General features: G+C 48.2%; 8 protein-coding genes across 8 annotated transcripts; 3 read left to right on the top strand and 5 right to left on the bottom strand.

Annotated features, from left to right (window-relative positions):
* Positions 1-370: 370 nt before the first annotated feature.
* Positions 371-2,233, bottom strand: K441DRAFT_668968 (putative arsenite translocating ATPase ArsA). The gene is made up of 3 exons (XM_067650080.1): positions 1,587-2,233; positions 900-1,489; positions 371-825 (listed from the first exon to the last, which is right to left on the bottom strand). The coding sequence occupies exons 1-3, from the start codon at positions 1,980-1,982 to the stop codon at positions 783-785; spliced, it is 1,029 nt and encodes a 342-aa protein (XP_067498061.1). The 5' UTR covers positions 1,983-2,233; the 3' UTR covers positions 371-782.
* A 209-nt stretch (positions 2,234-2,442) lies between these two features.
* On the bottom strand, positions 2,443-6,566 carry K441DRAFT_646523 (ISWI chromatin-remodeling complex ATPase ISW1). The gene is made up of 5 exons (XM_067646823.1): positions 6,300-6,566; positions 6,163-6,189; positions 5,958-6,101; positions 2,916-5,879; positions 2,443-2,860 (listed from the first exon to the last, which is right to left on the bottom strand). Exons 1-5 carry the CDS (start codon positions 6,420-6,422, stop codon positions 2,735-2,737), a joined length of 3,384 nt encoding a protein of 1,127 aa, XP_067498060.1. The 5' UTR covers positions 6,423-6,566; the 3' UTR covers positions 2,443-2,734.
* A 335-nt stretch (positions 6,567-6,901) lies between these two features.
* K441DRAFT_646521 (glutamyl-tRNA amidotransferase) lies at positions 6,902-9,762 on the bottom strand. The gene is made up of 4 exons (XM_067646822.1): positions 9,672-9,762; positions 9,084-9,617; positions 7,362-8,768; positions 6,902-7,270 (listed from the first exon to the last, which is right to left on the bottom strand). The coding sequence occupies exons 2-4, from the start codon at positions 9,382-9,384 to the stop codon at positions 7,071-7,073; spliced, it is 1,908 nt and encodes a 635-aa protein (XP_067498059.1). The 5' UTR covers positions 9,385-9,617; positions 9,672-9,762; the 3' UTR covers positions 6,902-7,070.
* Positions 9,763-10,102: 340 nt separating this feature from the next.
* Positions 10,103-11,316, bottom strand: K441DRAFT_668964 (uncharacterized protein). Its single transcript, XM_067650079.1, has 2 exons — positions 10,964-11,316; positions 10,103-10,910 (listed from the first exon to the last, which is right to left on the bottom strand). Exons 1-2 carry the CDS (start codon positions 10,969-10,971, stop codon positions 10,391-10,393), a joined length of 528 nt encoding a protein of 175 aa, XP_067498058.1. The 5' UTR covers positions 10,972-11,316; the 3' UTR covers positions 10,103-10,390.
* Positions 11,317-11,475: 159 nt separating this feature from the next.
* K441DRAFT_587987 (uncharacterized protein) lies at positions 11,476-13,525 on the top strand (the record flags this gene model as incomplete). The annotated part of the gene is made up of 4 exons (XM_067644695.1): positions 11,476-11,834; positions 11,883-11,919; positions 11,970-12,326; positions 12,380-13,525. 4 exons carry the CDS (start codon positions 11,476-11,478, stop codon positions 13,523-13,525), a joined length of 1,899 nt encoding a protein of 632 aa, XP_067498057.1.
* A 912-nt stretch (positions 13,526-14,437) lies between these two features.
* Positions 14,438-16,308, top strand: K441DRAFT_681768 (uncharacterized protein; the record flags this gene model as incomplete). Its single annotated transcript, XM_067651507.1, has 4 exons — positions 14,438-14,839; positions 14,896-15,013; positions 15,059-15,418; positions 15,803-16,308. The coding sequence occupies 4 exons, from the start codon at positions 14,438-14,440 to the stop codon at positions 16,306-16,308; spliced, it is 1,386 nt and encodes a 461-aa protein (XP_067498056.1).
* Positions 16,309-18,971: 2,663 nt separating this feature from the next.
* On the top strand, positions 18,972-20,191 carry K441DRAFT_681767 (kinase-like protein; the record flags this gene model as incomplete). The annotated part of the gene is made up of 2 exons (XM_067651506.1): positions 18,972-20,148; positions 20,184-20,191. 2 exons carry the CDS (start codon positions 18,972-18,974, stop codon positions 20,189-20,191), a joined length of 1,185 nt encoding a protein of 394 aa, XP_067498055.1.
* Positions 20,192-20,386: 195 nt separating this feature from the next.
* Positions 20,387-22,603, bottom strand: K441DRAFT_309502 (FabD/lysophospholipase-like protein). The gene is made up of 4 exons (XM_067641088.1): positions 22,165-22,603; positions 21,859-22,111; positions 21,545-21,802; positions 20,387-21,460 (listed from the first exon to the last, which is right to left on the bottom strand). The coding sequence occupies exons 1-4, from the start codon at positions 22,436-22,438 to the stop codon at positions 20,614-20,616; spliced, it is 1,632 nt and encodes a 543-aa protein (XP_067498054.1). The 5' UTR covers positions 22,439-22,603; the 3' UTR covers positions 20,387-20,613.
* Between the last annotated feature and the right edge of the window lie 65 nt (positions 22,604-22,668).

The raw sequence follows: 22,668 nt of genomic DNA, 5'->3' as shown, positions 1-22,668 counted from the left end.
TCTGCGCACCTGATTGGCTGAGCCCCTGCACCACCCTACACACACTATTGGTGCGAATTAATCATGCGGTAGAGAGCGCCTGGAGCCTCTCTTGCTAGCGAGCGATCGCCTTACGCTGCCCAACACCACCCGCTGCGAGGCGCCACGCACGCGCCACGCAATGAATTAAACCCGTTCACGCTCCGGAGACGAGCCTGCACGGAAATTCGCCGCATTATCAGAAACGCGGGTTCGACGGCGAGGCCTAGAGAGCGTGACATGCAGGTCAGCGTTTTGCTAAATTTGCGACTGCGGAAAGCGTTTCGCCTAGGGTATATTCAACGTTGCGGCGCAGGCTGGACTGATGAATGCAGACGGAAGCAGGCTGAGGGCGAAAACTGGAATTGCAGAATGATTGCCAGGTTAGGTAGGTATCGTGAACTGCCTTTGCGGGGAACTCTAGATAGGTGTTTTAATCTATTGGAAGCGAGGCGTTAGATACAGGCTTAGATTTAGGTGTGACGTCGCGGAGATTCTGCTGGAAAGGGAAATGCTCAGGTGTGAGGACGCCGGTGGGTGAGTGTTGAGGATAATGGTGCAATGACTTTCCAGGGTTTATCCAGCGTAGCTTGCGCACAAGGATGATTAAGTCGATGGGAAAAATTCTGAATGGTTATGGCATAATCTAGTTATCTTAATTCAGATGCAGGCATTCCGTGTGGTATCATGTACTCTACAAACGCTCTCAATCCAACCCTAGCCCAGCGCCATGTATAGCAGCACCGATTGAAATCTAGCTACCCCTACTGAGGCGGCATAAACGGCTTCACCAACATCTCGCTGAAGCTGTATAGAACAACTATTAGCAGTGCTCTCAAAATACAGTGGAGGCTGAAGTAAATGAACATGGAAAAACTCACCTCTCCAACCTCTCCTTACCCCTAACTTCCTCCACAAGCAACGGCATCTTGACCACATTAAACTCATCATACAGCTCCTCAATCTGATCCAGATACTTCTTCTGCATCTTCCTCCTCGCATTGCACTGCTCACACGGATTGTCCTTCTTCGGGAACAGCAGCTGGTTAACCACAATTGCATGTGTATCGATCTCATAACTCGCCAGCTCCTGAATCATACGCTCCGTCTCATACAGCGACAAAAACTCCGGAATGCACACGCACACGAACGTTGTCATATCCGCGTCCTTGAACTGCGTATTCACCTCTGAAATCGTCTCGCGCAGCGACTCCATCTTCTCCAGCACCTCGTCGAGGCTCTGGCCACCGGGCAACCCGCCGCGCGCGCCGAGGAACGAGTTCAGCATCGGCCCGAACTGCGTGGAGAGCTGCGAGAGCTTCGACAGCGCTTTCTCCATCACGGTGGGGAACTGCAGGAAGCGCAGCGTGTGGCCGGTGGGTGCGGTGTCGAAGATTATGACTTCGTAGGAGAGCGATTTGACTTGCTTGAGCACTTCGGCGAAGGACATGGCTTCGTCGACGCCGGGTATCTAGTTATTTCCTCAGTTAGTAAAAGATTCCTATTCTCGCCGTGCATCTTCACATCTGGGGCCGTGTATATCTGTCATGGGAGATGGTAGGCCATACACTAAACGCCAAATCCTGCATCATGCTCCCCATTCCGCCCATCCCACTCATCGCCTCCTCCGCCCCTTCTCCCCCCGCCGCAAGCAAATCCTGAATGCTGCCATTCGGGTCAATCTCCATCGCACTGAGGTTGTCAAACCCGTTCACCAGCCTCGCATCCTTGCCGAACTTCTGGTTGAACGCGTCGCTGAGGTTGTGGGCCGGGTCCGTGGATATTAGCAGCACGGATTTGCGGTGCTTGGCAAGCTGAATCGCGAGAGAGCATGAGGTTGTTGTTTTGCCCACGCCGCCTTTGCCTCCAACGAATATCCAGCGGAGCGTCTTTTGGTCTAGGATTGATTGGAGCGTCGGCTCCATTAGGTCGTCGTCGTTCAGGGCGACTGCACCGTTGCTCATATTGAAGGGCTAGTGTGCGGACTTTGCGAGGCCTAAGGTATGAGAGAGGCAATTTGGACCTGCGTTGATATGGACACTGTTTCAGGCCAGAGTGAAGCTCCGTAGAAGGTTCGGGGAAAGTTGGGTCGGGGAGGATCGTAATTGAGAATCGGTTAGGCTTAGGACGCTTGTGTTAATTTTTATGTGCAAAGGGTAGAAAGGGCAAATACGTCAGAGTGAATAGAAGGTCATAAGAATCTAGGTAGAGAATTTTGGTGGAGATTTAGTTGGCTGTCACCTTCGTTGGGAGGAAACGCTCACTCGCTCTCCCACACGCACACATCGTCATCGGTGGGCGTCATCGAAAATACCGTAGTCAGCAGCTTGGCGAATTAAAACAAACGGAATCGTGCTTTGTAGATTTGAGCATCAGTGCTATGTCACGTCGGGAGCCAGAAATGTTCAATCTGAATACAACATGATTGGAATTGGGACTACATCAATTAGTCTGTCCTCCACCGTGATAGTATGCGACGTCTCGTAAATGTAGTGTTCCCATACTCGAAGCTCCTCGAATAATCAACCAGACACAATCAAATATACTGTTCCCAGGAAGACAGACACCGTGCCACATGCAAGCCATGCCCGCCTAGGCTTCACCCCAAGTTCCGAAAAGAGCCATAGCCGCCTTTCAGCATTCCTCTCTAGTCACATCAAACGCCACTAATAGAAGCACACTAGAGAACAAATAGAGAGTTCCAATAGACAAGTCATCACTTCTTCCTACCCTTGCCCTTAGTCTTTGGGCCTGACGCTGAGCCATTTGATGCAACACTGGTCGCTCTCGATGTCGATGTCGAAGTCACCTTGCTGGCTTTCACAGTGTCGAGTTGCTTATTCTGCGCCTGATTTAGCCGTAATTTGGGCCATAGAAATTTCAGTGAGAATACATACCTTGACGCCGTTTTTGGGCTTCTTCTTGATCGGAGCCTCTTCCTCTTCCTCCGATTCATCTTCTTCAATCGCCCTCTTATTTGACTTGGTAGGGACTTTGCCATCCTTAGCCTCGGACTCAAACTCCTTGATCACGGTTGTCAGAAGGGTCGTGCATCGCCTGCTAATCTCCTGGGGCGTGCGGCTCAGGAAGAACCAATCGAAGCGGAAGAGAGGCGATTCGCGAATTTCATCCCGGATCTTCTCGTAGATACCTTCACTTTCGATCCCATACTTGTCCATCATGATGAGCAAGAAGCGATCTTCCTCTTCAGTGTAGACCTTCTTATTCGTCGTGGAAACAGTATAGTTGATCTTTAGCTGCTGTAGTGGAACTCGGTACTTTGCCATCTTCTTCTTGAGCAATCTACGGTTCTCCTCAAGTTTGCGGGTCCGCGCTTCGCCTTCTTCGATAATGCCAACATACTTCTGGTAGTTCTCAATGGACTTGTACTTCTTCCAGAATACCTTGGCATAGGCGGCAATCTCTTGAGCGTTCTTGCCATCGACTTCTTCCGAAATACCTTCGTAATTGTCGCGGCCGTACTTGGCAGAACCATTAAGAAACTGCTGGAAATCACGACGGTTCCACTCTGGGAAACCCTTCTCAATGAGTGCAGCTTTCTCTTCTTGCTCCTGCTCCGTCAAAGGCTCAGCGTTGTCGATCTCCTTTTGATCAAGTTCTTGCTCGGCAATACGAGCCTCCAGGTCTTCTTCGGTGCCTTCCGGCAAAGGAGCCTTGATGTTATTCTCCTTGCGGTAGTAGGCAGTCTCCTTATCCTGTAGTTCAGCGAGCCGAGGCGGGAAGAACTGATAGTCGTGTATGTGGATTTGTTTTGGCGCCCGTGGAATTCTCGGCTTGGTATCTGCAGTCCGACCACCAGTCATCAGAGCTTGACGATAGTACTTGTCCATGGAGTATCCAATCTCTTTCCGCTCACGCTTGGCAGGGTTGATCCAGTTGATACCAATGTCCTTCTTACGAGGTTGGAAGTTCTCGCCGTTCCACTCATAGGCAGAGTCCGAAGTAAACTTCTGCAGATCATCGATACCGAGCTTCTCGTACTTAGCATTGAGCTCCGCAGTACGCTCTTCGCCACGCTTAAGAATCGCGTCAATGTCATCGTCTGTGAGCTCTGTCTGGCCGCCAACAGTTCCAACGCCTCCTTGTGATTGGAACACTTTCTCAGCACCGTGCTGAATCATATTAAGAAGTTCATCTTTGGAAGCTGCGTTCTTAACCGGTTGTTGAGCGCGACCTTGTTGGATAACAAGTTGATCGAGGCGCAGTTTCTGGGCTGCACGCTCCAAAACTTTCTCTTCGATCGCATTCTCGGTGACAAATCGGAACACAATAACTTGCTTAGTTTGACCAATACGATGAGCACGGTCCATAGCCTGAAGATCGGCTTGCGGGTTCCAATCGCTGTCGAAGAGAATGACGATGTCAGCGCTTGTCAAGTTGATGCCCAGACCACCAGCGCGAGTCGTGAGCAAGAACAAGAATTTCTCAGAGCCCTCCTTGTTGTAGTCATCGATGGCTGCGATACGGTCCTCGTGAGCAGTAGAACCATCAATGCGGCAGTACTGGTAGCCCCTCATGACAGAGTAATCCTCGAGAATATCAAGTAGACGACTCATCTGGGAGAAGATGAGAACTCGGCTCCCTTGATTCTTTAGACGCTTCAAAAGTTTGTCAAGCATAACCATCTTTGCGGCATTGTTGACCAAATGCTCATCGGTAGTATAAGGTGGGCCTGGCTCAGCACCCTCGAACAGGTACGGATGGTTGCAGCATTTCCGAAGCTGCATGACTATGTTGAGCAGACGGGTCTTTGACTCTTTCTTACCACCGGCTCCATTGACAGCGTCAATGTCTTTTTCAAGGATCTTCTTGTACCATTTGACCTGCATATCAGACATTCCGATGTAGAGATTCATTTCCTTCTTTGGCAAAAGAGACTTTTCCACATCACTCTTCACACGGCGTAGCAAGAAGGGGCGAAGCACCTTGTGGAGCTGCTGAACGACCGTGTCGGAGTCTTCGTCCTGACTTGAAAACCACTGATCAAATGCTTCAGAATCACCAAAAACATCCGGAAGTAAGAAGTTGAGAAGAGCCCAAAGCTCATGGAGATTGTTCTGGAGAGGGGTACCAGTGATAAGAAGACGGTTCCGGGAGTTGAAAAGGCGGATGATTTGTGCCAGAGAAGACTCTTCGTTCTTGATACGATGAGCTTCATCAATGATGATGTACTCCCATGCAAACTTCTTGAGATGCGACTTCTCGCGAAGAATCATCTCGTAACTTGTGATGCACACATCGAATTTCTCATCGACAAGCCTCTCATTGATGAGCGTTGCGCGCTCATCCTTGGCACCCTGCAGCACCAGGACATTGACTTCCGGAATCCATTTGCCAAACTCGCGCTTCCAGTTGTCCAGAGTAGATTTTGGCACGACGACCAGATGTGGTCCTGTGATTTGCGCGATAAAGCGCAGGTAGCCGAGAAAGGAAATGGTTTGAAGTGTCTTGCCAAGCCCCATCTCGTCTGCCAGTATACCGGAGATACCGTTCTCATGAAGAGAGATGAGCCAGTTGAGACCTTGAACCTGGTAATCTCGCATCAGTCCATTCTTGATAAAACCTGGAGACTCCCGAAAGACGGTCTCGTTGTGACCACCTCGCTTCTCCTCTCTGATCAGCTCCGCGTCTTCTTCCTGTTCAGTCCGGCGACGTCGCTCTGCTGCAGCGCCACCCCTCCTAGTCTTGTTGCTCTTCGCTTTCGCGTCGTCTTCCGCGTTCTGTCGGTCGATTTCGGCCATAATCTCCTTGATGCGCGGGTTAGGATTGGTGTCGATGAAGTGGCGGAACAGGTCTGTGAGGCCAAGCAGGTAACGGAAACGCCTGATTGAGTCATCCTCCTATATTTGAATTGTATAAGTCAGCATCATGGAGTTGGCGAATGCGCGGAGAGCGCGAGGTTGGTTTGGCAGCCTAACCTTTGACTCGCCCAAGCGGTCGTGCTTCTTTCCAAAGATGTTCTTCCGCATCTGGAAGGCTTCAGATCGACGTTTACGTCCATCTCCTTGTGCTGCATCGCCTGCTACACTGCTGGCTGTGGTATTGGGATTAGTGTCGGAGTCCTGTGTGATTTCGATTAGCTCAGCCTTTATGGCGGCACGGACTGTATAGAAGGAAGCGTACCGTGTAGTCCGGCGTGTCTTGATAGTACTGAATTATAAGAGATTAGCCTGATTGCCTCACTCGGCACAAAGGGTGTACGGCGAATATGCGCCACAGAGGGGCTCAGTGGTGGCCTGTATGCGTAGCTGTGGACTTACCGAGAACTTGGTGATGCCATTTGGAGCACCATTATGGTCGGTAATCTCCGTGTCTTCATTCATAGACACGTCTGCGGTCGAAGGGCCTTCTGAATCCATGTTGCGAATGCGCGAGGGCGCCATGCTGCCCAAACGGGCTATACAATCTTTAATCTGGGGTAAATTCAAGATAGAATTGATGTTCGATCGTGATTCTGATGGCGGTCGTAATAGCAGCAGGTATTGGGTGACAGTGGACGTCACGTCGCGACGAAAATTTGGGCGTGAGGGAGGGGAGGAAGTGTAGAGAGGAAAGAAATAAGGTACCCTAGAAAGGCACGCTGATGTTGACGCGCTAAGTGTTAAAGGTCTCGTTCGAGCACGGACCAAGGGGATTTAACAGAACCTCATTGCGGTTTGTCTCCCTACAATACGGGGTGATTTCCTCAGAAATATCTCTCTATGACATCTCAATATCTCCCCGCCATTTATATATACAGACTTTTATTGACCTTCAATTCAGAGTGTATGATTGGGCCGTTGATGGCACGTTGTAATTTAGTGGATTGTGACCAGAACAGTACAATTTTAATGCAACCGAACAAACTCCAGAAAGCCGGTTTAGCCTTTCGCGATTTTAACGAGAAATTTTCATTAGATAAGTTTCTAGCTATAAGCATATGCACGCTCTAGTGTTTGGAAATACCAATTGTGTGGTCAGAAGCATTTGAAGCAAGCCTAGCACGCTGCCACCCCTGAGCAAAAACTAAAATTTTCTCACTGAACCAACTTTTACCTCTTCTTAAGCAGAATCTCTCCGCCGTTTACGCTGCTCATCCCTGTTTGGCTTACCTGAACGAGCCCAGCTTTCAGTAAATCCTCAATCAGTGAAAACAGCATCCCATCACATCCCTTCGCAGCCATGAAATCAATGGTGACAGGGAGATACTCGACGTGTTGCGTAATAGTTGAGTTGTACGGAGCTTGGCCGACTACGGCGGAAGCTTTCATCAGCACTGCCGACATTTCGCAAGATTGTAGGCTATTCAACGATACCAAGACAATGAGAAATGAATGACTTACTCGGAACAACAAAGTCCGGAGCCTCGCTGAAAACACTGACTCTACCACTTGAGAACCCGTACGGCACACTTGGCGCGCTCCGATACACGTTGCGGTAAACAGTCTCTGCATCGCTTCCAACGTAAAGTAGTAAGCTACTAGAGCAGGTCTCCGCATCCGGCACGAGTACAGTGGTGTTGAACCAGCTCATAAACTCCGTCTTATTAGCAACAGCATCCTCTATGGTCTCGGATGAATTGTCCCCAAACGACCAACGGATCAAAGGCGCGGGGTCAATGAAAGGGCGACGTCCATCGTGCGCCGCGGCATAATCAGCGTAGAAGGGGTCGCGGACCAGTTGAATTTGCTCTTTGGCAATGAGCAAGGGGTATGTAATATTCAATAATGCATTGATGGGTGGAGCAGAAGGCTTATCGGCCGCCCATGCCGTAGTGAAGTTGAAGGAAGTTACATTTGCATGAAGGAAGTCGGTTAAATTTGCCAGAAAATCGAGTATAAGTCCATCAGCAACAGAGTCAGCGGACGTAGGGAATCCGAAGGTTAAAATCTTCGACGGATATGATGAGGAGATAGTAATGTTTTCTTTGTACAAGGCTTTGGCAGCTTCAGTCCAGAGAACAGGATCACGAGTGAGAAATCCAGATGTGTCAAGTTCTGGAGCCAGAGGCATAACGTGAGTCAACGGGACTAGTCCATGCGAAGGTCGATTCCCGAAGAGCCCTTGGACTTGGCTGGGACCACGAATACTTCCTCCAGTATCAGACCCTAGCGTAATATCAAGCCACGGGTAAGCCCCTTCCCCAGCACCAGGCCCCGAGGATGAAGATGATGTATCTTGATAGCCGTCTCCACGTGGATTGAAAGGTTCATGATAGTCAACCCAATCAGCTGTAGCAGTTTCACCGTTGGCGAATTGGCTCGTTATCATCTTCCCCACTACCACGGCACCCGCATCTATCAAATGCTGTACTGGAGTGGCTGTTGCGTTTGCTGGTGGATAGAACCAATACCATGCGCGGTTTCCGTTGCTTGTCCTCAACCCCGCAATATCGTAGATATCTTTTACTCCAAGGCGGACACCAGCTAATGGCTTTTCAGCTGTCTTAGTAAAGTAGAGTCGAGAAGGAACGGCAACTGCGAGCGACTGGCCTACAATACCAGCCGAAAGGACTGAAAATACACCTTCGGGGTTGGAGATGACTGTCTCGCTGAACGCACCCTCAAAATCGGAATATAGCCTGTACGCTTGGTGGACAGCGCCACTTGGGGTCACAAAGTACGGTCCGGGAGGTATTGTGAATTTCTGTGTGTGGGAACTCATAATGACCATATTAGAGTTGTTAAGATAGGGGGAGCAGATTTGGTCGGGTTGGAGGGCCTCAGGTCCAGTATATTGTACATATAGCGCTAATTTCCGTAAGCTTGCGAAACAGTCCAAAAGCTGGGATCGCTGATGAATTACAGAGTTCAAGCACATGTGTTGGATGGGCTGCTGCATTGCATTTTACAGGAATACTATAAATCGCCTTTCCAACAAGTTCGGCAATCTTCTTTGAACGAGCAAAGATGTATTGGATCACTTGATCGGATTTACCGGCTCCAATAGAAATAGAAAAACTGGTTTGATTACTGTGACTCTTGGTAGAGTTTCAAGGGAATAAAATATCGATAGCAAGAGCGTACTAAGCAATTGGGTGGCCAAGAGAAAAAAGAATTTCGTACCTTCAAGGAAGCCATTTTGGAATACATCATCTATAGTAGAGAAGTTCGATACTAAGGCAGAGAGATCTGAAACGCCAAACCCAGGTACGGAGGTGCTGGTAGCTGTGAGAGGTATAAAACCACCTGAAGTAAGAGCAGCGGACAAGCCTTTGGTCATAGGTAGCGTAGTGATCACATCAGGAGGAATGTAGTAATAAATATTATTAAGGATGACAGTAGAACCGGCGGAGGAAAACGCAGCACAAGCAAAGCGTACTAGATAAGTAAGAACAAATGCAACTAAGGCATCGATGGCAGCCATGACTGGGAATTTCGGCTCTTCTTCCAGGGGTGCAAGATTGAACAAACGAGATCTGAAGCCATCTAAATAGCTTTAAAGCTCGTACTGCGGGATATTTCAGAAGAATCCATTTTACCCCACAGCCTTCTCGATAAGGTTTGGATTTACATTTTGCTAACATGTAGTTGTCAGTAGTCCAACGGCTAGTGCCTGGAGCTTGAATGAGAGCGGCAGAGCCGGCAGATTCGTGTGCTCTGTTTTGATCAGTCAGGCAGGAACGGCTCGTATTTGATAAGAGTAAAACCCGCATTTTGATCCGCCGACCAGGGATAGTTCGACGGCGAGTCATGTAGAGAGATGTTGGGGGTCGCCGGAAGGATGATTACAGGCTGGAGACTTCGTGGTTAGAGAGAGGAGTGACTGCACAAGAGAGATTGACATCTGCTTCAAAGACTTTTCTTATCAAGCCCCTCAGAAGCACGATAACAGAATACTCACCTTCCAGATCCATCATGGCCGATTTGATGACTAGCACTGTATGCCCGTGCTATGTGCTCTTGCAATGCATCTCAATTATGATTTAAGCATGCTATTTTCAATACTTTGATTAAAAATCTTATCAGCAGGACCTGAAGTCCGTGGGAAGATCTGGGAGGAATTTGGATTATTTGAGCCTAGGGAAATACCTCACATCATAAAGCAATCAATCTAGAGAGATACTCCGCGATGGAAGGGATGTATTAACGTATTATTTCCTGTACCGGCCAATTTCGTAATGCAGCACGTAGCCCCAGTCAAGTACTGCTCCTTAATTCTCTATTGAGATGGGAAGGATTGGATAACACCAGTTTGCCAGACAATAATCCAGAATTATTATTTATTTATATTAAATGTATCAGAAACTTTTGTTTAATGGAATAAAGCAGAGCTTCTCCACAAGCATCGAGTAGATCGCTATTGTGATCATAACGGTCCATCATCCATTATTTTATCCGACGAAACGCAGCTCTATCTCGGTCATCAAACCTCACTGCCCCTTCTTGTCTTTGGCCTTGGCACTTGCTCTGCCGACACCCATACCGTATTCATATACCAAGCTACCACCCAGGTATGCCGCGAAGGAAGATGCAGGAAGCGCCAACGCAACACTGATCGCCAAGTTGGTTGTGCTGGGTGCAAAGTCATTCATGGCTCTTCTTGTCCACCAATTGTATGCCAACGCAAACACGCCGAGGTCGTTAAGCATGGCGTGGGCCACTCCAGTTCTCGCTTTGGGTGTGTTCAGGCCATCGCGCTGGATCAGTGGCATCAACTCCATACCACCGGTGACGATGGCAGGGATGGCAGTGATGAGAGCGAGGACAGTAGTGTAGTAGGAGAACAGAGGGATAGCGTTGAGGTACACTTGTACGTTGAGAGACTTTAGGACGGATTGGATGAGGGGAGCCGTGGCAGGGCTGGAAGCAGCAGCGTGGAACATGTCGAGGAGGCCAGTGAGGGTTATGAAGGTGATAGGAAAGTGAACAGTTGCGGGATGAATTGGATGACTAGGAATGTGAGCTTGGAAAGAACTTAGGAGGGGTGAGAAGATGTTGTTTACTTAGCCATGGTGATGGTTGATGCTGAGCAACTGGAATAGGTTGGCTCTCGAGAGGGCAATATGGTTTCAGTGGTCTGTAAATGTTGTGCAAATGTGAATACGAAGCTTGGATGTGAGCTTGAGCGCCGGATGTAGAGATAGCAAGCAGTTGTTGAGGTTGAATTGGCACAATGTCGTTAGAAATGCGGAGGCTGTAGCTGGGCCAGGGCAACCTGGGAAGGCTGCACGCCACGACTCGCGGCTGATGGGAGTGGTCCAGCACATCTGGAAAGATGAACTGGGTAGTGCCACAATATATTCGAGAGCATCTCGGCCTGTATAAATCATTGCACGCCATATTCTACTAAATAACAAATAGGCAAGAATGGACGGAGAAGAACAATCGGTAATGCGCTTGGCAAAAAGCCGCCTGGACTGTCAAGGGGGCCGAATCCTGCTCAGCTCACGACTTCCTGTGGCTGCGTTGCCTGCTCTCATCTCATTATTCACGACATGCAAGAAGGCGAATAAGTATGGAGCAAGGAAAAGGGTCTCCACTTCAGGTTGACTGGCAGGCTGATACGTATTGGCGTAACCGGCGTCTCTCCCCAGCCCAACTTCAAGTACATGACATCCGACTGGAAGGATGGAAAGCGGACGTTGGTCCAATGTTGGAGATCAAGGAGGTTTACTCCTCAACGCTATTGCCGGACCTAGAAAATAGGGATCAGCTTGTTAACACCATGCGCATTGAAGAAGCGACCAAGAATTGGAATGAGCAAAATCAGTTGAAAATTCTTGCTGCCGAATACGGATGGATGAATTGTCTACGCAGTCGCAGAGTGCAAGAAACCATCTTCGACCCGCCAGATCATCATAAATGTAGATGGATGTAAGTTGCTTCCTTAAATCGGGGATCATGATCCATCTAATTCTGTAGACATATTTCAAGCAAGTTCTCAGACTATTTACAAGGGGTAAGCAATCATGATGTATCCGCTAGCTGTTCAATTAACGCGTTCTTTAGTGCCTACTAGGACTTTCGGATTGGAGCAAAAGTCCCTCTGATACTGTCTTATCACTTCAGCAATTGGAACATTGCATTTACCAAAATGAACGATTTTCGAAGCACGGAAGATATTTTGCACCATTCTTCCAAGTTCTCGGTGATAGAGATGCTGACGCGAAAGGGAGCGAAGATACGCCTATGCTACTCAGCGTTCCCTTTCTGGACTGGAGCGTTGAAGGCGATCCACCTCCACTTCGCTTTCAGATCGACCCGCGAGAAGGGTATCAGTCCAGCAGAAGTTCGTCTCATATGATCAGGTCAATCTTACAGCATTTCTACCGACTTGAAGATACTAGCGACCGCGAGTCGATGCAGGTGGATCCCTGGGACACGCTTCTAGAATAAACGCAGCTACTGACTCTGTCCAGGTTTTCACAAAGCATAGACCATGGCAGACAGACCGCTCACTAGACCTAAAAGTGCGGCGTTGGTACGGCCACTATCCGTCGAGCCTTAACGTGGATGAGCTGTGGGTTTTGGTAATCGATTCCCGCCACATCGTAACGTTCTCCAGCAACCAAAGCTGGAAATCGCGCTGGCCCCCTCTACAGCTGGCTTCTAGAATCATGGAAGTGTCTTTTCGGGGGATCCGAAACTCATTCCTTTTATCCACAAAAAATCAAGATTACACCTCATCCATACATGTCATCACAGCGTTGAGTGGTGCGTTAGGTATGCTACATCGAAGTTTTTGGACAGATATCACGCTCTGTCTCTCCGATAGATATGCAAGCTACCTCGGCCATCTACAATATAGGCTGCACAGAAGCCCTAGCACGAAGCTCGTAATGGATCTTCTTCAAGTTCAAGAAGAACTGAACATTATAATCCAGATTATGGATCAACAAATCAGCTTAATAACGAGTCTTCAGTCTGCTTTTGATGGAACTTCTGGAAGGAGAAGAGGGCAATCACACAGTTCCAACAAATCCTATCGTCACCACGCAAGTGAATCTCTACCGCACCCCGACCGAGCGACTTACAGGCAGTACTCCTTTTCCACACTTTCCGATCCAATTTCACAACTCTTGGAAAACCTCCAGCGCGAATATGTTGATTTATGCGACCTCCGAGATAACAGCAACTCACTAATCAACCGCACTATCCAACTCGTCAACATCCGGCTAGAAGATCACGGAAAAGCGATTTTAGTCTTTACCATTGTCACTATCATCTTCCTTCCTCTATCATTCGTGTCCAGTTTCTTCGGTATGAATGTGTACGACATTCGAAACATGACTAGTACTCAGAGTCTCTTCTGGATTGTATCGGGCTCTCTCACCGTCGGTACAGTTGGCTTCGCAATATTTTTAGCATTCTACGGCGGCGCTATTGTGGAGTGGGTTTTTTCCTGGAAGGAGAATCGCAGGAGACGGATAAAGCCGCGGAAGCAACCACGAGTTCTTACAGAACAGCGTCACACTGGTTTCAGAAATTTTGAGGTTCTCGATGCCGCCCGACTAACTAAGAGCGGGATTTTGATCCCACTGAACGACCATGGAACACGCTACTGAAACCATTACGGGTTACGCGCAACGCCACATGAAGGCGAACTCCGAGCTGTGGGCTATTCTAAGTGCAGAGTCTGGGACATAACTACTCACCATCAGCCCTAGTCCTGGTGTTGTACAGATTCCTTTTCGCTGTTTTCTTTGCACAAGGCTCCAGAGTAGGATGTCCAGTGCGTTCTACCGGGCGTAGTCTACAACCAGCGGAAGAGCAGTGCTCTCTTCAAACAAAGATTTGCATCTGTACTTTAAGCCTCGCGATCGGGCTGGGATGCTTCGTGAATCTAGTTTGATATATGGAAGACTAGGATTCCTGATTTTGCTTGGCCAATCAATCCCATGTGATTATGCAAGTGCCCGTTGCGGCGCCACTTTACGAATCCACTTGTCAAATTAGGATTCTTCCGTTAAAAGCAGGCTGAAACGTCTAAGTTACCTCTAGTTTGCCAGTCAAACGCATCAGGGCTTGCTTGCGTCTTACAACATTCATCGTTTTCTCTGGGCCTGTTTCCATCACGGAGAGTTGCATACAAAACCGTTCTTTGTCAGTTCGATTCATGTGATTGAGTCAAACGCCCGCGTTGGCTCTTCAGGCTTGCGCCTGCATTCTCTTACCCGCGCTGTGGTTTCTTTCTATCATTCAGTTTTGGATGAATCGGTGGCAGAATTAAGTTTGTCTCAGCCTTAGCGACCTACCAAGTAATTCAAGACTGGTTCATTCTCCATCACCTCCAGGTATTTATCTATGCTATGCTTTCACTTCTACCTTCCTATCAATTTTGTCGTTGCTTGCCATTTAGTTCCTGGGGTTTGGTATAGTTACCCATAAAAATCTCATCACTTGAGACCCTTCAGCACTCTAAAGATGCTTGATTTTTGCGATCAACATCTCTCTCTCCTCCACCCAATCGCCAAAGCATGCCCCTCAAAACCTTACACCCTTGTTGGTTTATCTCTCGCGGCAATGGAGTTATGGTTCCTCTTATTGCAGCAGACGAACTCCCTGAAGGAATTCGGCTTCAGGGCGTTTCCCGCAGTCTAACTCTTGGAGAAGTTCGGGGAATGGAGTACCTTGGAGGGTTCCCCCCCACAACCACCGTCTTTAAGGTCGAAAGCGGTTTGGCCCATCTAGTTATTCCGTGTGCGCCACAGGCGCAAAGCAGATTTCAGGCACCTGATGCAATGATTCGCAAATTCCGCTCTACTGCAACCCCAAATACTCCTGTTCTAGGAACAACTTTTCCCTATCAGTCCAATACGCCTAGGCTGGAGGCCTCAATGACACATCCTGGCTCGCCTAAGCCGCAGCAACCATCTTTAGTAGGTTATTCGCGTTATATTTAATCTGCTGGCATTTACTAAGTTTCACTCGAAAGTCTGTTATGGATGCGATAGCTGCTCCTGATCCTGTTACTGCTGCCCGCATCGGCTACGTTCCCCGCCGCCCTCTCCCACCGTCGGGAGCCGAACCGGAACAAGAAAAGAAGGTGTATTGTACGTATTGAATTCGCACGGGTGAATGTGATTATACACAGCAAGGCTGCCTCTATAAGCACGAGATGCCAGATCTAGAGACGCTCAAGAAGATCGGATTCATTAGCGAGCCCAGGTGGTGGAAGGAAAAATATGCTGTCAAGCTTGGTGTAGCCTCATCTTCCACTATCACCCGTGACCCTACTTGGATGCAGCGAAGAATGAATGCTATTCATTCAGATGATGGAGAATCTGATGCGGGCTCAGATCCAAGTAAAGAGGAGGGCATACTGAGAAAGCTTAAGGTTTCCTTTTCACAACCACCATCTAGAGCATTTCTTACCTCACCCGAGGTCTCTACACCTATTCCTTCAGCTGGCCCAGCACCAGCCGTAAAGCAGAAACCTTTTGTGAATTGGAGCTCCCGTAAGCCAAGAGGCATTCCTGTCTTACATGCATTTTCTTCGCCTAGTTCCTCTGAGAGTTCTAAATCCGACATCACTCTACCGGTCTACTCTCGCCTCATGCAACGACTGGTCAAATGACTATCGAGAATCAACGTCGCATGTCACGTCTTTCTACACATTTGAAGGCAATGGAGGCATCCGAAAGCTCACTTCCCGAGGAATCCGATCTTATATCACTGCAGTTCGACGAGCAAAGAACAATTGCCCGCACGTTCTGTATATTACGGTTCTGTCCCGCAACAAGCCATGGCATTTCACCAGTTCCCGCAGGAGCGTGGATTGGGACAAAGGGATGATACTTCGGGGAACATATTTTCTAAGCGTTATACCGAACGTCAACCAGATTCCAATTCGGCATCAAAACCCTATATCCCAAATCTGGCTCCAAAGTACAACACGTACTTTCCACAAAACCCAACCGCTCCGCAGCCGCCACCTGCACCTCCGAAGCGCCCGGTTGCACAAGGTTCTTTGCAGAAATCCTCGACTTCGCCTATTATTAGCTCCACTACGACAACCTTTTCAACCCAAGACCCTACTAAAGCATTACTGGAAGATACGAGAAACGCACAGCAGACCATGTTGCACGAAACAATGGATAACCAAAAGCACCCCAAACAGCGTTTTGGTTCTGGGCTCATGGCCTCAGTGCATGCTCTCTCCGACACCACTCTCCAGCCGCCTGAACTCTCAGTCAATGCTTCTAACCCGAATACCAGCAGCAAAGACGCTTGCCTGTACCAAGCTCAAGTTCATGCCACTCGTCACCAGCAAAAACATCCATTGAATAAAGATGGCAGTCCCGTTAATGCTCTCGCTTCCAATCCGCAAGTTGTTTCCGTTGTCTGACTTGAGAATGGAAGTAGTTCAAAGTCTGCCGTCACTGCTGGATGTGAGAAGGCTTCGCATAGTAAAGCCGTCAAATCACAGAGCGGCGCGACTCATTTTTCGAAGCGGCGATTCCAGTCCGGAGGCACGGGCGGTGCAGGGTCGGCATCGCCTCTTGCTAAGTGACTGTGTAATGGGCCAAGGTGGTCGGGAGGCGGAAATTTTAGGATTGGATTGAGTTTATTTTCTTTCCTTCGATTAACTATACGGTCGCCTCTCAGCCTTGGGTTCTAAATAGTTGTGATATAGTTATTAATAGACGGAATAAGAGTGAGGAAATTTGATTGTAGTTGTGTGTTCGGGATGTTTTCGTCGATATCTTGTGTAGCAATGACTTAGTCTAGTCTTATGTATAGTTGTCATCATGGCCCTCCAACCACATAGCGGGCTGCTAAATTAGCAGCTGTAGCAAGAAACAAGCAAGAAGTAATTATTCTAACACTATTCGATATTCGATGCTGCCTTGGAAACACACGCGACCAAAACAATGGAGTTAGTCTAATGCAACTTTTTGTTTCTTTCCTAACAAGCCCCTTGTAAGCTAACTTCCATCCTAACGCCACCCGTGCACTTGAAGGCTGAATTAGAAACGAAAGGGGTGCTCCGAATGGGTGCTCTGGTATTCACCAAAGGATGAACAAGAAATGTTGGATTGGACGCCTGATCCAATTGGTCCCTTCCACGTATCCAGGCGCTTGGGTTTACTGGGAGCATCCCATAGCCACAAGGCTACAATTTTCCTTCTGGATTGTATCTGGGAAGCTCAGGAAGCACCTCAGAAAATAACTCAAACTCTATTTCCTATTCTACGAATTAAGGCGCGCTCTAAAGAATAATGTGTAGGGTTAAACAGGCATTCATCAGCGCTTGGAGACGAGCGGCTCTCGCAGTTTATCAGATTCTCGCGCGGCCAGATTTCAGGCATAGAGGGGTACTGTAAGTACCATGTTGTACAAGGGATGGCCTGTCTTCCGGGGTGAGCGCTGACGAAGGAATGAAACATGTGGCGAGTGAAGGCGTCGCACCTCGATCAATCTCTTGGTAGATAAGGGAGCTCTCCCCGGTCCATTTCGTACGTTGAGTTTACGGTCGCAGCTCATGAGCCAAAGGGTCAGAAAGCAATCTTGCGGGCTTCTTACAAAAGACCTAATTTTGGGCTCCTTCGCACAGAGTGGACACCGATGTAGTGTCGTTGGTGATGACGGAGCCCGCGGACGTTTCTCGTTTGTGCGACAAAGGCAACATACAGGCTGCGGTGCATGGTTACCTTCCCATAACTCATAAAAAGGTTAGTCTGGCCTACTTCCAGATATCATAGCGTTCTTGGAACTCTACCAAACGAGAGATTAAGATCAAGCGAATGGAATTCAAGAATCAACAGCCGTACCCGTGTTGGATTGGATGCAGTTGTTGTAAAACGAGCGAGTGGGACATCAGAATGATAGTCTCATATTTCTGCGTTGTTCTTAGACCATTTCTCCTTTCTTTCATCCAGCTTTGGGTATTTTTTCTTAGCATCACCCTATCTCTCTCACGTATGGAAAATCAAACCTTGACACCTGGTATCATTTAAGGTTGACAATGGATGTTAATGGGCATTCGAGATCCAAACTCCAAGCTGGCTGATTGAAGAAGAAGAAAAGAGAAAAATTAGCTCCACGAAAAGCCAAGGCATAGGAAAAGAAAGTAAAGCCAATGTGTGAGAAGAACGATTACATCAGGCGGCACGTATCGGCAGTTCTCGAATCAGGGGCCAATCTTACCCTGGCGCATGGAGCCATGGCTTTCCGATTTTCTTTTTTGAACCTCATTCTTATGGGGTGGTCATTTGCTCAAGAATTGGTTTCTTCTTTCATTTCTTTCTCGAACGTGCTGGAGATGGACTCAGCCTCGAAGCACTGCACTCTGCCTCGGGGGTCTAAGCGCGCCTCCGGGCTGACACCGATGGTCCAAGGCCGCGGCGACTGGCCCGCTGGCGTCACAGTAGGATTTTTACTTCTCGTCTACAAACAACATGCTCGCGGCTTCCTAGAATCTGCACACACTTCAGGCACGACCATGAGGCGCACGAGCCGTTTTATACGACCATCTGAAGAAGTACGTTCTCCGGGGTTGCAGTGTTCATGCGCGCGTTCAGAAAGTTAAGACAGGTAATTTCTCTATCTCGTTGGCCCTCTCTAGTGCTCGAACCGAGGATGGACGCATGAACAAAGCTAAATCATTATATGCTACCTAGCAAAGAACCCCCTTCCGATCTAGTTAGAGATCGGCTCCAACGATAGTGCGCTGGGGTTTTCATAGGGTGCAATCACAGCCAGCCCAAAAGCTCCTCCTGCAGCAGTATCACTTTCACATGCGTTGCACGGGCCACCGGAACCTCAAAAGCGATGAACGACAAGTCTCGACAGAATGACGATTGGGAGCTGGTTCCGATGGAAGATTTCCTCAATAACAACGAGAAAGTTAAATTTAAATGGGATGGCTACCTCAAGTCGTTGGCTGAAATACTCCCGAATTGGGAATACAAGCTAACGGGATCACGCCATGTTTGCCTTCCCCCTCAGGATATGAGATCTAGATTTCCGATGGTTTGGCGGGACAATTTGGGTAGTTCTAGGAAAGCAATGGTATGGGAATGTGTCCCGCCGCCCGCAATTTACGAAACGTACAAACGCCGGCTCGCTGTCAAAGTCTTGAGTTGCTCCGCCTTCGAAAGACCCGTAACTGAAGCACTTGAAGAAGTCAGAAATATGGAGGATATTGAGCATTGCCATATTGTTTCATATGTTGCGTCATACGAATCGGCGGAGAAGCTTGGTATTATCATGTACCCTCCTGCTAAATGCAACCTGGACGAATACATGAGACCTGTATCCCAAGAGCTTGCGGGAATTAGTCAAATTGAGTCGGGAATGCCACGAGCTTGCCTAAGCCCAGAGAGCCGACAGAAAATCAAACACTTGTATCGATTCTTCGGGTGTCTATCAGAAGCTGTTCGATACCTGCAAGCAACAGCCGTCGGAATCAAGCACAAAGACATAAAACCAGCAAATATTGTGGTCGACCATTTTGATTCTCCGCTTTTGACGGACTTTGGCATCGCACATAGATATGCTTCACCCGAGGAAGTAGACACCTCTGGCTATACCGAAAAGACTAAGAAATACGCTTGCCCAGAAGCACTCGATGAAGAGAACAGAAACTATAGTGCTGACATCTTCTCTCTTGGTTGTGTCTTCCTGGAAATTGCCACTATCATTCTGGAGGTGTCCCTTGACGATTTACATTCTCATCTAACAGACGCTGGAAATAATATTATATACGCCATGACTCTCTCCAAAATAACTAGTTGGATGGACGTTCTCAAAGCTAAACACGGTTTAAATAATGATGCAAATGGCGAGGAAGTAGATGCAGAACGGCAAAAGATAATCACATCTATTATCAATATTCTACCTGTTATCGAAGACATGATGGCTAAGGAGCGGGGACGCCGCCCCAGCGCTCAGTTTTTGTGTGAGGAATTCAGGGCCATGTACTCGAAACCGTGCCGCTCCTGTGCTTGGAGACCCCGAGAGCAGAAAGTGCTCACGCCTAATCAGAGTCCGCCAGATCTGTCGCCCAATGCGGGCCCAGCGGAGAGCGGAGAAACGCGAGACAAAATTCATCCTACTATAAACAGCCGAGAAAAAGAGAAACCTGACAAGTGCCGTTCCAAGCCTCAAAAAATTCACGCCAAAGTTATATTCTACGACCCTCTAAATACCAAGACGACCATAGAACGCTTTGAGGACATCAAACGTAAGCCTTAACATCACGCTATTCTGTTCTTGTAGCTTATTAAGAATCGCTAGGTTTCAAAACAACTAGAGTTCGCTTCAAACCCTTTCGGCGTTTCGTGAAAGTCAAGATCGCTGGCCAAGAGCACTCCGTGATCGATCTAAAGGAGCTTGGGTGGCGTATATTCCTGCGGTGTTTGATTGGTGATATTAGTTACATCCACGTCCTCGGCGAAATCGAGGAACCATCAGCGCCAATAGATTGATCAGGCCCAGGCTGAGCGCCGGATAACTTTAAGTGGAACGCTACAGATAGCATCATCTTGGTCACGAAGAAGTCCATGTTGGACAATATGTTGGACTGACTTAATGCGGACACCATATGAGGAATTATCCTCAAATCGCACGTCCTTGCTAGCATATCGAGTTAAGGCTATAGGACACAGAAAGCTATTCAAGCAAACCGTGGCTCAATGTCTCTAGGATTTTAGGACTGTACTCGACCTTGGTCAAGCAGGTCTTCAATCCTCTGAAAGGAGATCGGGTCCGGCGGAGGCAGGTTATGATCCTTTACTAAATGATCAAGCAGCTCCTCGCGGTCAAGGAAACGGGTTTCTTTTTTGAAACATTTGGTTTTCGTCTCCATGCATCGATAGCGAGTGCCCATTGCAAATGCTTCCCAACGACTAGTTTCGGCCCGGGCTCTCCTTCGTTGTACTAGAATGTTGGCACATTCGCATAGTATTTCCTGGACGTCTTTATTCCTAAGATATTCTTCCGTGACCTTTTCGATTTCTTTAAGGAGATTACGACGCTTACGTCCGCTTTCCTCAAAGAAATAACCACCTGGGATTTTTGGTACAGTCAGTCGCCGATATAGAAACTTTTCATCTTTCTCCAACTGTAGCATTCTTTCATGGACGCTATCTGAAGGCTTGCTCGATTTGCTCGATTTAAGAAGAGCCTTGTCAGCCGACCACAATCCAAGCTTCCAGATTATATCCGTTACTATTACCCTTTTATCTCCGGTTCCTAGGCTTAGCAGTAAGTCCACAGCCACCTTTCCCCGAGAAGGCAAAGTTGCAATCTCGTTGAAAACCTCCCACGTTGGGTTGCGGAGGGACCTACTACCGTCTAGGTGACGACCTTCCTTGAGTTCAATTGGTTTAAACACAGGCGGAGCAGATATTGCCTTTGCAACCTCCGCAATCGTGAAATCGTTGGCATCTCCAGGGTTGCGTTCGAAAGGACTAACACTCGTTCCTTGATGGTCATACGATCGGAACAGATATGGCGAACCTGTACCGTTGCGCATCTGAAAAGAGAAAACAATTCTGGAACATATTAGTATTTCGTATTTGGAAGTGTTCGCATCGTGTTTGCGATTTTGGTATAAATAAAAACAGTGCTTTTCTCACGTTTTGCATCTTCCGGGGTCGGATTTAAATTCCCGTTTGTCGTATTTTGCATCTGCACTTTTCGCGATGTGGGAATCGAATAGATCCTTAAACGCTTTTTCGTAGGCTGCACTTGGCCAGGTTCTAATTTTCTTCGGCAGAGCGTAATGATGGGTTGATAGAGGGCCTTTATCTAAGTCTCTTCCGCTAAGTTTTGTAAACTCACTTAAACATTTGTCCACGCTCATCCTCAAACGACCGAGCATCATGGCTATAAGCCTATGGTAGGAGGTCAACAGTGAGTTGAGCTCAAAGAAGAATTGAAATGCTCTCACCCCCCAATGCTTGTCCCTGCCACATAATCGAAATAATTGCAAAGGAGGTATTCTGTCGTCTCCCCCAGAGAATTTCCAAATATATTGTCGGCAGGGTTAGAGCCCCGCTCGATGCCCATATGTGTTAAACTAGTTCGCAGAGGGCCTGCGGTAGATGTAGACCGGGCGTTGTATTTCCGTTCGAGGGCCGCAACCTTGTTCATTAAGTCGCGTAGAATAAGAAGAGATGAATATCCTCGAATACCTCCCCCATCTACTCCTAGTCAGCAGCAGCACACTCAACAACAGGAGAAAGCGGTGGTTCACCAAGGGTGAGAATGAGATTCCCGGCCCATGGATTACGCTTGTCCACTTGAGTTGGCGGTGTTTGCCGGTTATCAATGCTCTTTCTCACAGTGGTGCCATTATCCCGTCTAAATCTCGAAGGGGGTAACCTCGGGTAAGGTGACTGAGGCTCTGTATTTCGAGGAGTGTCGCTCGAGAACTTTACGCTGGTTTGTTTAGAGGGCTTTGGGCTTTTGGAAGTGTTCACCGGTAAAGGTGCAAGGATTTCTGCCGACGAATGTCGGGCCTGCGCCATCGCGACAACAGCACCAGAACAACGTAAGCGTATGGTTTGCAATGTATATCGCTCCTTGGGAATGGAATGGAATGAAGCCGGGAAACACAGTTGCCATACTAGAGCAAGAAGAGCTGTGGATGATATCCAACTCAGGCTACCGGGGGTCGGTCAGCTGGGCCTCCCGTCGCCCCTTTCTTTTCAGTGCGCAAGACTAATTCCAAACCTCAGCATGCATGCGTAATTGCCAG

Source organism: Cenococcum geophilum (assembly GCF_001692895.1).
Source record: "Cenococcum geophilum 1.58 unplaced genomic scaffold K441scaffold_66, whole genome shotgun sequence".
NCBI lineage: Eukaryota > Fungi > Ascomycota > Dothideomycetes > Gloniales > Gloniaceae > Cenococcum > Cenococcum geophilum.
Note: the sequence above shows the minus strand (reverse complement) of the source record. Positions and strands in the feature narration are given on the sequence as shown.